The 13,225-nt window shown below is 52.2% G+C and overlaps 1 protein-coding gene across 2 annotated transcripts in view; it reads right to left on the reverse strand.

Annotated features, from left to right (window-relative positions):
• CADM3 (cell adhesion molecule 3) overlaps positions 1–12,079 on the reverse strand; it is a 29,587-nt gene extending 17,508 nt beyond the window's left edge. Inside the window, exon 1 of one of the 2 annotated variants that reach the window (XM_059145780.1) lies at positions 11,835–12,079. In XM_059145780.1, coding sequence (XP_059001763.1) covers positions 11,835–11,916 — 82 coding nt within the window. In that variant the 5' untranslated portion in view covers positions 11,917–12,079. The remainder of the gene's footprint in view (positions 1–11,834) is intronic. The other variant, XM_059145782.1, reaches the window with a different exon arrangement.
• Positions 12,080–13,225: the final 1,146 nt, after the last annotated feature.

Genomic DNA, 13,225 nt, shown 5'->3' on the forward strand with positions numbered 1-13,225 from the left:
TAGATGCTGACTCTGAGATCTGGTGGGAGTCCCTTTGACCCGAGAGACTTTAGAGCACAACACCCTGATTGAAAAAGAATTTGTTTCATACTTTTACACTTCCTTGTGTGCTGCCGGGAATTACGCTACTTCTGCTGATGTTACTGTGGTGGTTCTTGTCTGGGGCACTGAGGGCCTGAGTGTCGAAAAACTCTTACTTCCACCTTCTGTCCCTTTTGAACGCTGCCCTCCCCCGAGCTCTCAATCCCTCTTTCTTTCTCTCTGTACTATAGTGCAGTCAGACAAAAGCTGGGGTCATGAGAGGTGGGAGTTTTGTCAATTTGGGATTTTCTGTCTTTCCAGGTATGTTTCCTGCTCTCTCTGTGGCTCCACTGGGATCGGCCTCTGTCCCCGCCCAGGCTGCAGGATCGCCTAAAGGGTGACCTGGCTGAGCTCAGGGATGCTCCAGCTCATGGTTCCTGTGGGACTTCCGAGCTCAGTCACGCCCCAGCAGCCTGCCTCGTCACCTCGGCCTCCCGTCCACCCTCTCTGTGGCAGGGCCACTGAGACCCCATTGCTTGTTTCCTCCCTCCGTTCTCTCTGTTGCCGTCTGGCTTTTCCTCCTGGAGTCGTGTTTACCTCCTTTCCCTCTGGCTCCCAGCAGCCTCTTGGGCCCAGAAGGCACAACTCTCTCAGCCTTGCTGTACTGTCCCAGGAGGCATGCAGGATATAAGTGAAAATAGATGGTAAACAGAGTGAGAAAGAGAACCTTCACTAGAAGAAGTGCCTGTTATGCTGACTTGCCCCGTGGCCTGTTGAAGCGTGGCCAAGAGGTTCAGATCTGCAGAACCAGGGATCCTACACTAGTCGATAGTCCAAGAGATTTAGGTTTGGAAGGGGCTGGTCCAGGCTCCAACAGGTTTATTACTGAACGTTGGCAGATGCCTTTTGGTTCCATCCTAAGCAGGTCATTGAAAATGAAAGGCTTTTGTTTCCTGGGCTTGGAATGGTGTGTGGCTAAGCTTTTCCAGGCTGAATGAGGAGGAGGGAACTTTGGGTTCCTCGGCTAGCTCGCCTGTGGTGGGCGTGAGGTTGCGGTTAAGAAGAAAAGCTTATCTGTGTGTTAACCCTCTTTTCACTAAAAAAAAGAGAACCAAGCAAAAAAACAAACAAACAAACAAACAAAAAAAACTCCCCAAAACCCCAAAAGCAAACTTCATTATTCCAAATGTTTTGTCTTACCCAAATGTTAGCAAAAAGTACCAAACTCTAATATGTCATGAATAAATACATTTTGTATATTTCCTAAAACTCATCTGGTCATTTTCTACTGACCCCTAATGGCCGGAGGTAGTTAATCCTAAAATCCTTTTGATTCTCTCACACAGAGGACGGAATCCATGTCCTTTCTGACCCTCTTAGCAAATAGTAATTCCTTTCTTCCTTCTGTTATGTCTAATCCTCCCCAAAATATTTTCTCCTCTATCATTCTTAGAAGCATAGACTTTGAGAAGTGATGCAAACCCAAAGTAACATCTAGTGCAAATCTCATTTTAAAGAAGAAAAACCAGGGCTCCGAGAGGTTGAGGCCCTTGGGCAAGGTCACACAGGCAGCCGGTGGAACCCATGGTTAGAAGCCCGTCCCCAGTGGTTACTGTCATTTGGTTGCAGTCCTGTGGGCCAAGGGATTGAGAGGTGAAGTTACCAGCTGGTGTGATTTTACTTTCTGTGACATCTACCCTCTCTGCTCCCCCCCTCTGGATGGTAGCAGGTCCCCCACCCTGGACCTCAAAGCAGGGAAACCTCCTAAACCCCAGGCAGGCTAGAGGTGGGATGAGACGAGGTGTGAGCTCCTGCGGCTGTGAGGAATGGCATCTTCACAGACTCAGGGCCTTACTGGCTGCTTCCACGTCTCCCCAGAGGGGACACCAAGAGGCAGAAGGCACTTCCCTGCCCTTAGCTGTGAAAAGGCTGGCTGAGGACAGGCTGTGTGCGCACACACGTGTGCTGGCCTCTGGCGGTGGAGAGTGGCGGGATGCCGGGCTGGCCATGAGGAGGGGGACAGCTCCGAGAGAGGAAAAAGCAGAGGAGCATGTCCTATTCTTGAGCTCAGGAGAGAGAAAAATCTGGAGGCAGAAGTGGGCTTGTGGTAGGCTGAGGGGGCCCCTCAGAGACTTAGTTAAGATTCCAAGGAGCGGAGACTGGGAAGTGGGTGGCGGAGAAGGAGGTGGGGACAGCTGTTGCTTTGATTTGCTATTGAGTCAGTGTTCTCGGTGCAGGAGCACTGGGAGGGAGCCCCGGGCTGGCCCCCAGCAGAAACAAGCCCCTCTGTAGCCAGTACTGTCTCGTAGCAAGAACTGCATTTGGGAGGCAGAGGGGAAGGTCTCTGATCCCCAAAGAGCCCCTCCCCAGGCTGAGCTCTTTCCCTGCAGGACTGGGCTGTGTCCTGGGGACAAGCATCTAGTGTTCCCGACTAAGAGGCTGGGAGGGAATGAGGCAGAACAAAGAGGAGGAGGAGAGGAGCTGCTGGGAGAGCGGCCCGGGTCTGTGCAGGGGGCTGTCTCACCCGTTGTTGCTCAGGTAAGCCTGCAAGGCTGGGCATGACATCACTCCCTGGAGAGCAGCTCTGAGCCATTTTGGGAGCGTCCATTTAGCCCAGCTCCTCATTCCTCTCCTACACACGCTCACGCACGCAGACATCAGGGCAGGTGGGACCCGGGGGTCTGCAGGCTGATGCGGGAGTCAGGAAGCCGGGCTTTGTCTGAACTCTGAGATGTCCCCCTGAACCAGCGACAGGCACTTCATACCCCTCCCCTAAGTTTTCCTTTCTGCTTTCACACGTGTGGAATAGAACTGGGGAAAAATCTCCCGTCTTGGAACATACATGGGAAAGGACACCTAACAGAGGCAGGGGGAGTACACGAAAGCAGAATTCCACCAGATTCCTGGACAGAACGTTTGCTGAAAAGGAGGGACTGGGGATGGGTAAGGTAGCAGGGGGCATGGGCGAGAGGTAAAGAGCGGGTTCCCTGAGGGGCCCTGTCTGGGCTGCGGAGCCTCAGGCTGCTGGGGCGCAGGGTCGGCCTCCCTTTCTCCGCAGGCTCTCGTACTCTCCTTGGCGCTAAAGTCCTACTTTAGATGCCTCAGCCCACTGGCTTGGTGTGGGGGTAACAATGCTGGGAAGAGTTTCGCTTGTTTGAAGTCAGGCAAGCAAGGGTTCATCTCTGCTGCTTCTGGTTCTACTGTTTCCCTCCTGCGTCACGAGAGTCAGGTGTGGCCGGGGGGTTCAGGGCAGCCGCGAGGAGAATTACATGAAGACAGATATGTTCGGCTGTGCACACCCACGCTGCTCCAGGCCCCCTCGCTCCGTCCTAACAGACTTCATCTCTTCCTTTCACTTTTTTCACGTAAAAAAAAATGTGTTTTCCTGAGGGTGGCACGTTGTCCAATTAGCCTGACTTGGCCCTTCCGGGGGCAGCTGAGACTTTCTGTGAAACAGACATATTCTTCCATGCTACAGACTTCATGGTCCCCACATCGGGGCCTCACAGATCTCCTGTTCTTTTCTTAAACCTTCATGGAGTCCCTTCTCTGAGGAGGGTATATACTCAGTTTTTGTTCTCCATGATGTACATATAGTCCAAGCGACTTGTCCTCTTTTTCTCATTCAACATGTGTCCCTCAACACACATCACACGCTAGAGTTTTCACTATGTGTATCTCTGTTTTTATTTTTTTCTGACACAAACACAGCTTTTCTTATGACCCAGATACAGAGCCCTTTTCCGCAGCCCATTATTAGTCAGAGCCCCTTACTTCCAGAAAACCATATGGCTTAAACTCAGAGATTCTCCCCAAAGCAGAATTTAGGCTCTCTCTTCTGCTCAAGCTCCCCAGGAGAGGGACAGAATCCTCTCTCCTCCCAAGGGCTGAGGCTCAGGCCATCTGTCACTGACACTGGACTCCAGGGCTTGGAAACCAGAAGAGGGCTGGCATGAAGCAGTAATTGAGGATAAATGAGAATATGTGAGGCCCACGGGCTTAGTAGTGGTGGTTTTTATATTTGATTGAGATGACAGAATAGAGATCAGAGGAGAAAACACATAATATGTGTTTGGAGAGACTTCAGCCTTAGGAATTAGAGTAAGAGTTAGTAAGAATGAATACAATTGTCCTACTGTCATTTTTGCATTTGCTGAGGGACAACTGGTTAGGAGCAGATGGCAAAATTGGCCCCTTGTTCCATAATAAGGAAAGAACTTGGCTCTAGGCTCTTCGGAGGTTGACCTAAGCCATGCTAAGTCTCAAGTTACTTATCATCAGTGTAATTATGAGAGTCTTGCTGGGGTTCTAAGAAGTACCAGGTATTTGAGTCAGACACTCTAGAAACCAGTTCACTCTCTGAAGCTTTTTACCATGAGGCTTTGGCTGGAATTCTAGAATCAGGATTGGAAGCAAAGAATCGGAGTAACAGAAGAAGACAAATAAGTTTAGGAAGCCAGGATTTGCATATTCACAATGAAATCTGGTATTGGAAGTACTGGTTCCCCACTCTGCCTAGCTAATATCTGGGATTCTATGAAGGAAGTGCAGAGCTAAGTAGTGGTTAGCTTAGAAATGAATGGCCGAGAAAGCAGTCTTCATTTCTTGTTCCTTTTTTTTCCCTTAGGGCAAGGTGATGCATCTGACCTTCCTGACCCTGAACTGGAAGTAAATGAACCAAAGGTGCTTATAATTAGCAATCAATACACAATTAGCACAGGTCTAGCTGGGGTAAGGAAAAATAAATCCTTAGAGAAGACTACATTTAAGTTCTTTTTGTTGTTTAGCTTTCTTATCATTCTCCTGGAGATCTCTAGGAGACAGGGAGAGAGAGGTTTAAGGAATCCCAGAGGGAGGAACTCAGCGCAGAAGAATGATACACATTTTGAAAAAAAAAAATATTGGAAGCTCTGCATTAGAATCCTTTCTGAAACATGTCTGCTGCCCAGGAGGACAGGGGGCTCAGAGAGATGAGTAGATAGGAGATACTCCAGCTGTTACTGTAACCCAACTTCTGTCTTCCTGAAGGCTCGCTCATGGAGATAAATCACTTCCATTACCTGTCCTTGAGGAATGAAGTTTCTCCTTGTTTCACATAAGGAGATGGAAGAGGGGCCCTGGAAATTCATCCTGGAAGCTTGCCTCCCCAACTAGATCCTGTTGTAGGTCATTCACCAGTGTTATCTCCTAGAGGAACTATTACTGAGAAATTGATATGGGGAAATCAGCATGTAGGGGACAATAAGCTTGTGTGGTTCCAACATAATGGGAGGAACAGGTTGTGTAGTCTCAGACTGGCAGGGGCTGAGCATTCTCTGCTCCTAGCTGCATATGACATCATCAGTATTGGCAGATACCCCTAAAGAGTAGCAGAGTCCAGTTTAAAGATGTACCTCTTGAGATTTGGCCAAGGACTTGGCCTCTGGGATAAGATGGTTGTAAAGATGGGGGATGTGAGTCAGGGTCTCGGTATTTGTTTTGGTGCCTCTCGTATCTTAAATTCCTCCCTTATCTATTCAGATATCTCATCTTTATGTATGATCTTTGTATTCACTGCTAAGGCTGAGGGAAAAGACAAAATAAGCACTGTGACAGGACAGTTTGAGTTGGTCATCAGGCTCAGGGTGGCGTTAGGAGGGGCATACTTAGCAAACTGAGGTGGGCACATTTACGTGTTCCACACTTACAGGGCAGATGTGGTACTACTATGTATGAGCAATACTGTCTTAATCTAAAACAGGACTACTTGTAGTTCTGTTTTTCATTTATGACTCCACATGTGGCAAAACATCCAGTTCTTCCAAGGCCATCTGAGGTCACTGTAGGCCCTCGTCTCCTGAGCATTTCAAACAGTTCTTCTTCTCAACCTCAGGGTCCCTTGCTCTTTCTGTCCCCTTCCTACAGTTGTTTAGGTGGTCGTGAGCACCTTTCATATGTATATCTCAAGGTTTGGTCTCCTCTTCCTGGTGGAGCTGGTCAGGGATCATAGCCAAGATCATATGTGTTTGTGGTGAGGGCAAGGAGATGCACCTTAGGAAAGGTGGAAATTGGGAAGTCTGGAGGGAGGGCAGGACCACGGAGAGCAGCAAAGAGAACCTGTAGTGGCTGTGGGGGCTAGCACCATGGAGAGCTCAGAGCTCCAGTTCCTTCCTCAAAAAGCAGAGGGGAACAGGGATCATGGGTTAAGGCATCCAGCTGGCCAAAAGTCAGACTGAAACCACAGACATCAGGACTTCTGTTATGATCGTGCTATACCCATCACTTGCTCTAAAAGCCCTCCTGAAATACTTTGTTCGAACCTGTCATTCATATATATGTACATATATATATGGATATATATCTCCAAGATCATATAAAAAGTGAGGACCAGGGTGTGGTCCATAAATAATGAATTTTGGAACACTGAAACGAAATAAAATAAAATGAAAAAAAAAAAGTGAGGACAACCACCAGACTGAGTTTGTCAACATGAGCCTTAGTAATTATTATGATTACCTGAGTATTAGTGGTGGTGGAGGGGTTTTTCATTTGCCACAGTCAATTATGCATAAAAGTATTCTCTAATGAGGGAAATAGTGCCACAGACCTGTGTCCCCTCAGAGACACCAGGGCATGAGAACGCCAAAGTGTGTCTTACCATCAGATAGGCTGTGAGATGTGCCAGAGTCAGGGTGCCCTGAACCTTCCCCAAATTGCCATGGACAGTCCAGTCTTCATCATGCGTGGGAAAGAGGAATGGATCACACCTCTTGAGAAGGCATTTGTGTTCATGACATAGCTGGGACATTTGGTCAGTCTCTTTACACTTAGATAAATTTTGGTAAAGGGACAAGTCTAGTTCTCTCTCTAGTACTTGTTGCTGCAGTGAAGAATATGTAGCTTTGCTAAACCTCTGTTTTGCAAAAAGTGTCAACAGCTTTGAGACACTTGAAGGCCTGGCTTCTCAGTGCTAGAAGGGATGGATCTCCTCGTTATAACAGGATTGGATTGGGTTTTTACTTGGATTATAGGAACTCTGAGCACCAGCTGGTTCTGACCTTGTAAGGAATCATTACTACTGCTGATCCTAGAGGAAGAGGCAGGTCCTTGGTCCCAGAGACTTAACTCTTCTCTATTTTATAGTTGCTTGTTTTTTTTTTTTTTTCTTAATTTGACTGAGTTTTTAGGGACCTGAATATCGGATGGCTTGTTTCTTCGGGCTCTTTTTCTGATGGTTTGTTTCTCTCTATCTCTTATAAGCATTCCCATGGGGATTGCTGTTCTCAGAGTTTATGCATAGACCTCTAGGACATGACCTCATCCAGGAAACAGAATGTTCCAGTATATGGGCCTATAGCCAGTGGTTAAACAGGAAATGTTAAATTTTAACATGAAAAATGAGAGAGGGAAATATAATTACCAAAACTTTCTAATGCCTTGGGGATGTTTCATTCACTGGTCAAGTAAGGAGGTAGTCCAGGCCGCCAGTTGCTTTCATGGAGAATCTGCATCCTAGGTCACCATCCTTAGGTGACATTCCCTTACTGAGAAGCAGATGACAGAGTAGGGATCATAGAGCAATATACTGAAGCAGGAAACAACAAAGAATGTCATGCCTCACAGCCAATCCTCCCCGAGGATTTATCTCTTTAGTGATAACTGTGAAAATATTGGTCCTAGCATGTGACTTAAGGACAAGCAGCTTTTAATCCCCCTCTGCATGGGTATGTGGACTATAAGAAAGTACTATCGGTGAGGAGTACCAACATCAGATCTCAAGATCTACAGAACAATGGCACAACTACCCAATCTGCTGTTGCAAAGTGACCAGCACACCCAAAAGATGCCATCTGTGAAATTTTATGGCTGCAGGACTGTGAGTCACTCTCCAAGTGAAGAGGGAATGTCTCCAGCAAGGCACTCTTGAAATTAGACTTGGACCTCGTCTTCCTCAGTTGGAAGAAGAAGGACAGAGAGCATCTGAGGGCAGTGGGCAGGCTTCCTTGCTGTCAGGCGAGGGCAGAGGACCTCAAGCTGTGTGTAGCAGAGCACCCGGGTGTCAAGATTGTTGGGAGTGGAGGGGGCAGATAGGAAGAAGGGTGAAAGAGCCACAGGTCTCTCTTCTCTCTTTCAAGAAGAACAATTCTCCTTTGATCTGTTTTTCTTATGTGATAAAGGAATTTCACATCTTCAAAACTTAAAGTGAGAAAACCACTGTCCTAGTCCTGGAAAAAAATCCTTTGACCAGCAGTGCTGCCTAGTGCCAGAGAGAGCTTGGGGCAGAGCCCTTGGTGGGACTCTGGATGGCCAGTGGACATGCCACAGCTTAGAGCCCTCATCAGATAGACTGGTCCTGCATGGAGTTCATAGATCCCTGCCACACCAGCCTCTCCCTGAAGGCCTCAACTTCTCAGTGCCAGGAAACGCATGTCTATCCTTCCCAAGGGCTACAGCTGTACTAGAGGAGAGCATGGGAACAGGGACAGAACGGTTATGGCTGCAGGGAGGAAGAAGCAGGATGGAGGAGGTCTGCCAAGCAGACCCGTGGGCAGCTCTGGAGTGAATGCTTTCTGGACTTCTCCGGCACATTGGGCATGAGCTCTACACTGGGCACCTGGCCAGGGGGCTGAAGAATGGATGGCAGTGGACAGAAGGTCACTGGAAAGGGAAAGATATTCGTGTGTGGGGCCGTGCGGTGCAAGGTTAAATTGCTACAGGCTGAAGCAAAGTCAGGCTGTTCACCCAAGCTCTACACTCGCTCAGCTCCCGGGGTTCTGGAAATGACTGGAGAAGGAGGAGCCCAAGGAAGGTTGGTCACCGTGTTGAATATGGAGCTGCTTCTCAGAGATCACCATAGAACACATTAAGTTCATGGGGTTCCTACCTACCAACCCGGGGGTTGCCAGCTTCTGCCGGGACTAGTGGGGAAATGTGAGAGGGAAGGGGCAGGTGGCAAACTGAATGGGCAAACAGGTCCTGGGCCTCCAGCTACAGCACGGACGGTCAGGTTCCCATAGTATTTCCCGCCCTTCTCCAGCCTCTCAGTCCCTGTTCAGCCTTATGAACCCTCAAAATGTGCTCTCCTCCAGGGCTCTCTGTATCCCAGGAGCACCTGACGTTTGTTTCGCTCGCACTGCGAGGAACTAGCCACTCCACCACACACCCGAGACCACTCAAGCCTCCATGTGTTCGGGCCTGTTGTGCTCATGCTTTTCTTTGCATCTCGTTTTGGGCAAACATTGTCAGGGAGACAATACACGGCCTTGCCCTCTGCCAGGGGACCCAGGTCACGTCAGGGGTACCGCACCCACCTTCTGCATGATCCTGGTCAGAACGGTCATCAAGACCACCACCCATGAGCCTCAGAGCTGAAATACTCCCTCCTGCTTCAGAGCTGGCCCTTTTAGGTCCAGAAATTAAGAGGTGGAATTAATTTAGGTAAAGACTGTGTGTGGCTGTGTGTCTTGTACACCAGTAAGTCCCAAGACATTGCTCATCAGACATATGTCCACTATCCAGACAGATAACACTCTACAAGGAAAAGGAGGCTTCATCTGACTCTTCCTTGGGAGCAGACCTCCCTCCCCATCTCTGACTTCCTGACCTCTCCCCTCTGCTCTGGAAATTCTCCATTCCCAAGTTAGTGCCTCACACTCTTTCCCTCCAGCACTGCTGGGATGTGTTTATAAATGAGAGGGCAGAGGGTTTCTCTTCCTCTCAACCCGACACCTAAGTAATGCCCGGCTCCCGAATCAAGGCCCAAGATATAATACTGTGTTTGGTGAAGGAATACTTGGCTATATACAGAGTAACCCTGATCTACAATGTTTATGTCCTAGAGGAATACTTGGCTATATACAGAGTAACCCTGATCTACAATGTTTATGTCCTAGAGCTGAAGAGCTCCCAGCTTTCTGGGGTGACTCAGGGCCCCAGGCTGGGACCATCCATCCCCACTACTGAACAGGTGGAGTTTGGGGTCACACTGCCTATGCTGAAGGCAGCCAGGGAGATGAGAAATCCAGCGGCTGTAGCTGAAAGTCAAGGCCTAGTAGAGAATCATTACTGAGATGTACAACCAGCAGTCTCTCCTTGCCTTGCATCTCGCTGGCCCCTGGGACTCTCCTCACTTCCTCAGTGAGTAGGGTCATGACTGCAGTTCTCTGGGGAAGGGGGATTCCACGGAGGGGAGGGGCTGCTGTCTCTGTGGTGACTGGGGTGGGGACTCCCTTTGGGGTGTTGCTGGGGACGGCCTGGAAGGAGTCAGCCAGCCAGCTACAGGGAGGGGATCCCCAGCGTCTTCATCCCAACAGAAGCTCCTTTACAGGGATGGAGACAGGGCTGGGGGAGGAGGTCAGGGGAGACGGAGCAGTTATTCCTCCGGCACCCTGGCTCTCCGCCTGTTTTCTTCGGATGAAATTCTTTACATCATCCTCCCCAGTTTCAACCCCTCCCCTCTCCACCCCCGCCCCGCCCTGGCCCTATGCCCATCCCTGCTGGCCACTGGGTCCATAGCCCAGGAGCCGCCTCCCCTTTCTCCTCCCCTGCGGTTCTTTCTGTTTTTCGTTGGCATCTGTCCGGGCATAGCCACCACCCTCTCCCTCACTCTCCCCACATCCCTTTGCTCCGCAGAGGTCCTGTCCCCTCTCCCCCAAGGCAGCCCAGCCCTCCTCCGACTGGGGGTGGGGGCAGAAGAGCAGGCGATGCATTCCGTTAGTCCCTCTACTGCCTGCCCTCCCTCCTCTGGGGACCTGAGGCTCAGAGCCGCCGCTCCCTTCCTGGGCTCCCTACAAACTGTGTCCTGCCACCCCATGAACCGTTAGCAGCCTTTAAGAAAACCGAGGGGCCCCCACAGCGCTGACCTACATAGCCTGGTCCGGGGCGGGAGGGGCTCTTCCCCAAGTCCCCTCGCCCTGGCCCCGCCTCCCTGCTCCCCCCACTCTCTTCCTTGTCTCCTCCCCGACAAACCCAAGAGGGTTTGAGTTCCCACCTGGGGCAAAGGGGACCAGGCGAGCGACCCCACCCCCAAATCTGGCAAAATCAGAGCTTAGCCCAGGACAGCTTTGGCTTTCCTCGGCATCCTCCTTCCCAAATATCTTGATCCTTCCTTTTGCCCAACCTTCCCCCCCCTCCTCCGCTCCTGTCTGGGTTTCTTTTCCCAGCTGCTGCCACCGCTAGGGATACTGCCATCCTGGCCCCCCCCCCCCCCGCCCTGTGTTGTTGTTTTGCTCCAAGGAGAAGCCCCCCCCCCTTCCTTGCCCACGCCCCCCTCGGCAGCCTCACCCAGGCCCCCTTCCCTGCCCACTCGGAGCTGCGCCGCTGGTGGGGGCGGGCGGGGCGGGGGGAGCGATGTTTGCATACAGCAGTTTGGGGGTTTGCACTGGCTATCCAGCCCTTCCAGACACATACACAAACCCCCGACACACGCCCTGACTGAACCGGCGACAGATCTCACTCCGCCCCCAACACACACTGACACAGACATACACACAGATACTGACACAGAAACGCAGAGGCAGACACCAACACAGACGCGCACACCCAGACACACGCACACGGACAGAGGCACAGCCAGAGCCCGGGCTGCTGCGAGCAGAGCGAGCCCCGGTGCACGCGCAGACAGCGAGGCGAGGCTTACGGCAGGTGCACAGCCGGCACAGCCCAGCCCCACACCGACACGGATGCCCGGGCAGACCCACCCGGGTCCAGCGGCGGCGGCGACTGGAACCCCGCTTCTAGACAAAGCCCACAGGCTCCCCCCGCCCCGCTGCGATCGGAGCCCCCGCCCCGGCATCCCCCCACCCCAGCGCCTCCCCCTCCCCACCCAAACTCACCGTCCTGGGAGAGGTTGGCCCCACCGGGCGCCCCGCAGCAGGCGAGGAGCAGCAGCAGGGGCAGGGCGGAGGGGCCCCCCATGGCGCGTCCCGGCCGGCTCCCCGCCGCGCGCTGGCGAGCCTGGGTCCCCGGGGGCTGGGGCTGGGCAGGGGGTGGGCGACGACGCTGACCGACAGGGCGCCCCGGAGCCGCTTCGGAGCCCGGGGCCGAGGCGGGGACCGGGAGGGAGCCGGCGCTGCTGCAGTCGCGGGGATTAAATAGGGCGCTCGGAGCAAACCATTCCGTTGGAGGTGGAGGGGGGGCGGCGGGGGGTTGGGCTGGTCGCGGGGGGGCCAGGCTGCCGCATTCCCCACTCCCCCCGCCTCCCACACCCCCTCCGCGCCCTCGTGGTGCCTTCCACCTTCTCCCCCGGGAGCTCCGCCAGCCGGGCGCGGGTGTGGAGCCGAGGGAGGGAGCTGGCTCAGCAGTGGGACCGGGCTCGCACCCCTCTTAGGCTTGGGTGGAGGGAGGGGAGCCGGGCAGGGCCTCGGGCCAGCTGGCGAGAGCGGCCACTGCAGGCCTGGGCAAGGGCGTGCCCACTAGCCAGAGATCCTCGGCCCCGCCCTCCCTCTTTTGGCATCTGGGGAACCCCATGAGCCTGGGGGGGGGGCCCTATCAGGAGTGTTGCCCAGCGACATCTCTCCCGGGTGGGTAGCCAGTTTCCCTGCCCATTCTCCAACGCACACCTCCCTAGCTCCTCTGACCCAAGAGCCCCCAGTTATCTGTCCAGCAACAATGTGCGGCCCCAGGCAATTTCCCTTGAAAGGCTTCTTCCAGCAAACCCCCAGGCCATGGGAATCCACAATTCCCTCAACCCCTTGTTCAAGAAATGACTCCCCCTCTAAAAACCCACTCCAGAGTCTTGCTCAAGCAAGCAGCGTCCAGAGCAACTGAGCAACTCTATAGTTTCACCTTAGTCCTGCCTACCCTCCCTTCGCTAACAGCGCTTCCCCCCAGTGTGTCTGCTTCTTTCTCAGTCTTCCGGAGGAGCTCGTTCTTCTCAAGTTTTAGTAAAGAAGATTCTTGGGTGAATGGTCTGATCGGCCTTCTTTACGGAGCCATGCCTCCGTGGCGAGCACGGTTCTTGTCCCTGAGGCCAGATGTAAGAGTGGGGAGAAGGGAAGGGCCTTTGCACTTGCACTTGCTTTTAGTTCCAAGGCCCCAGTCCCTAGGGTTTACTGTTCTGTGTGATCTGTGCATTTCTGGAAGACTCTTGGTACATCTCAGAAACGGATCCCTGGAAGTCAGTTTTGCTCAAGCTTCGGTTTTAGGTGTACAGCCCCAAATCTTAGACTCTCTGAATCAAAGAATTTGAGCTATGTAAGGATTCCTTAAAAACATTTGGCAGAAC

This window comes from Mustela lutreola, chromosome 14 (genome assembly GCF_030435805.1).
Source record: "Mustela lutreola isolate mMusLut2 chromosome 14, mMusLut2.pri, whole genome shotgun sequence".
Taxonomy (NCBI): domain Eukaryota; kingdom Metazoa; phylum Chordata; class Mammalia; order Carnivora; family Mustelidae; genus Mustela; species Mustela lutreola.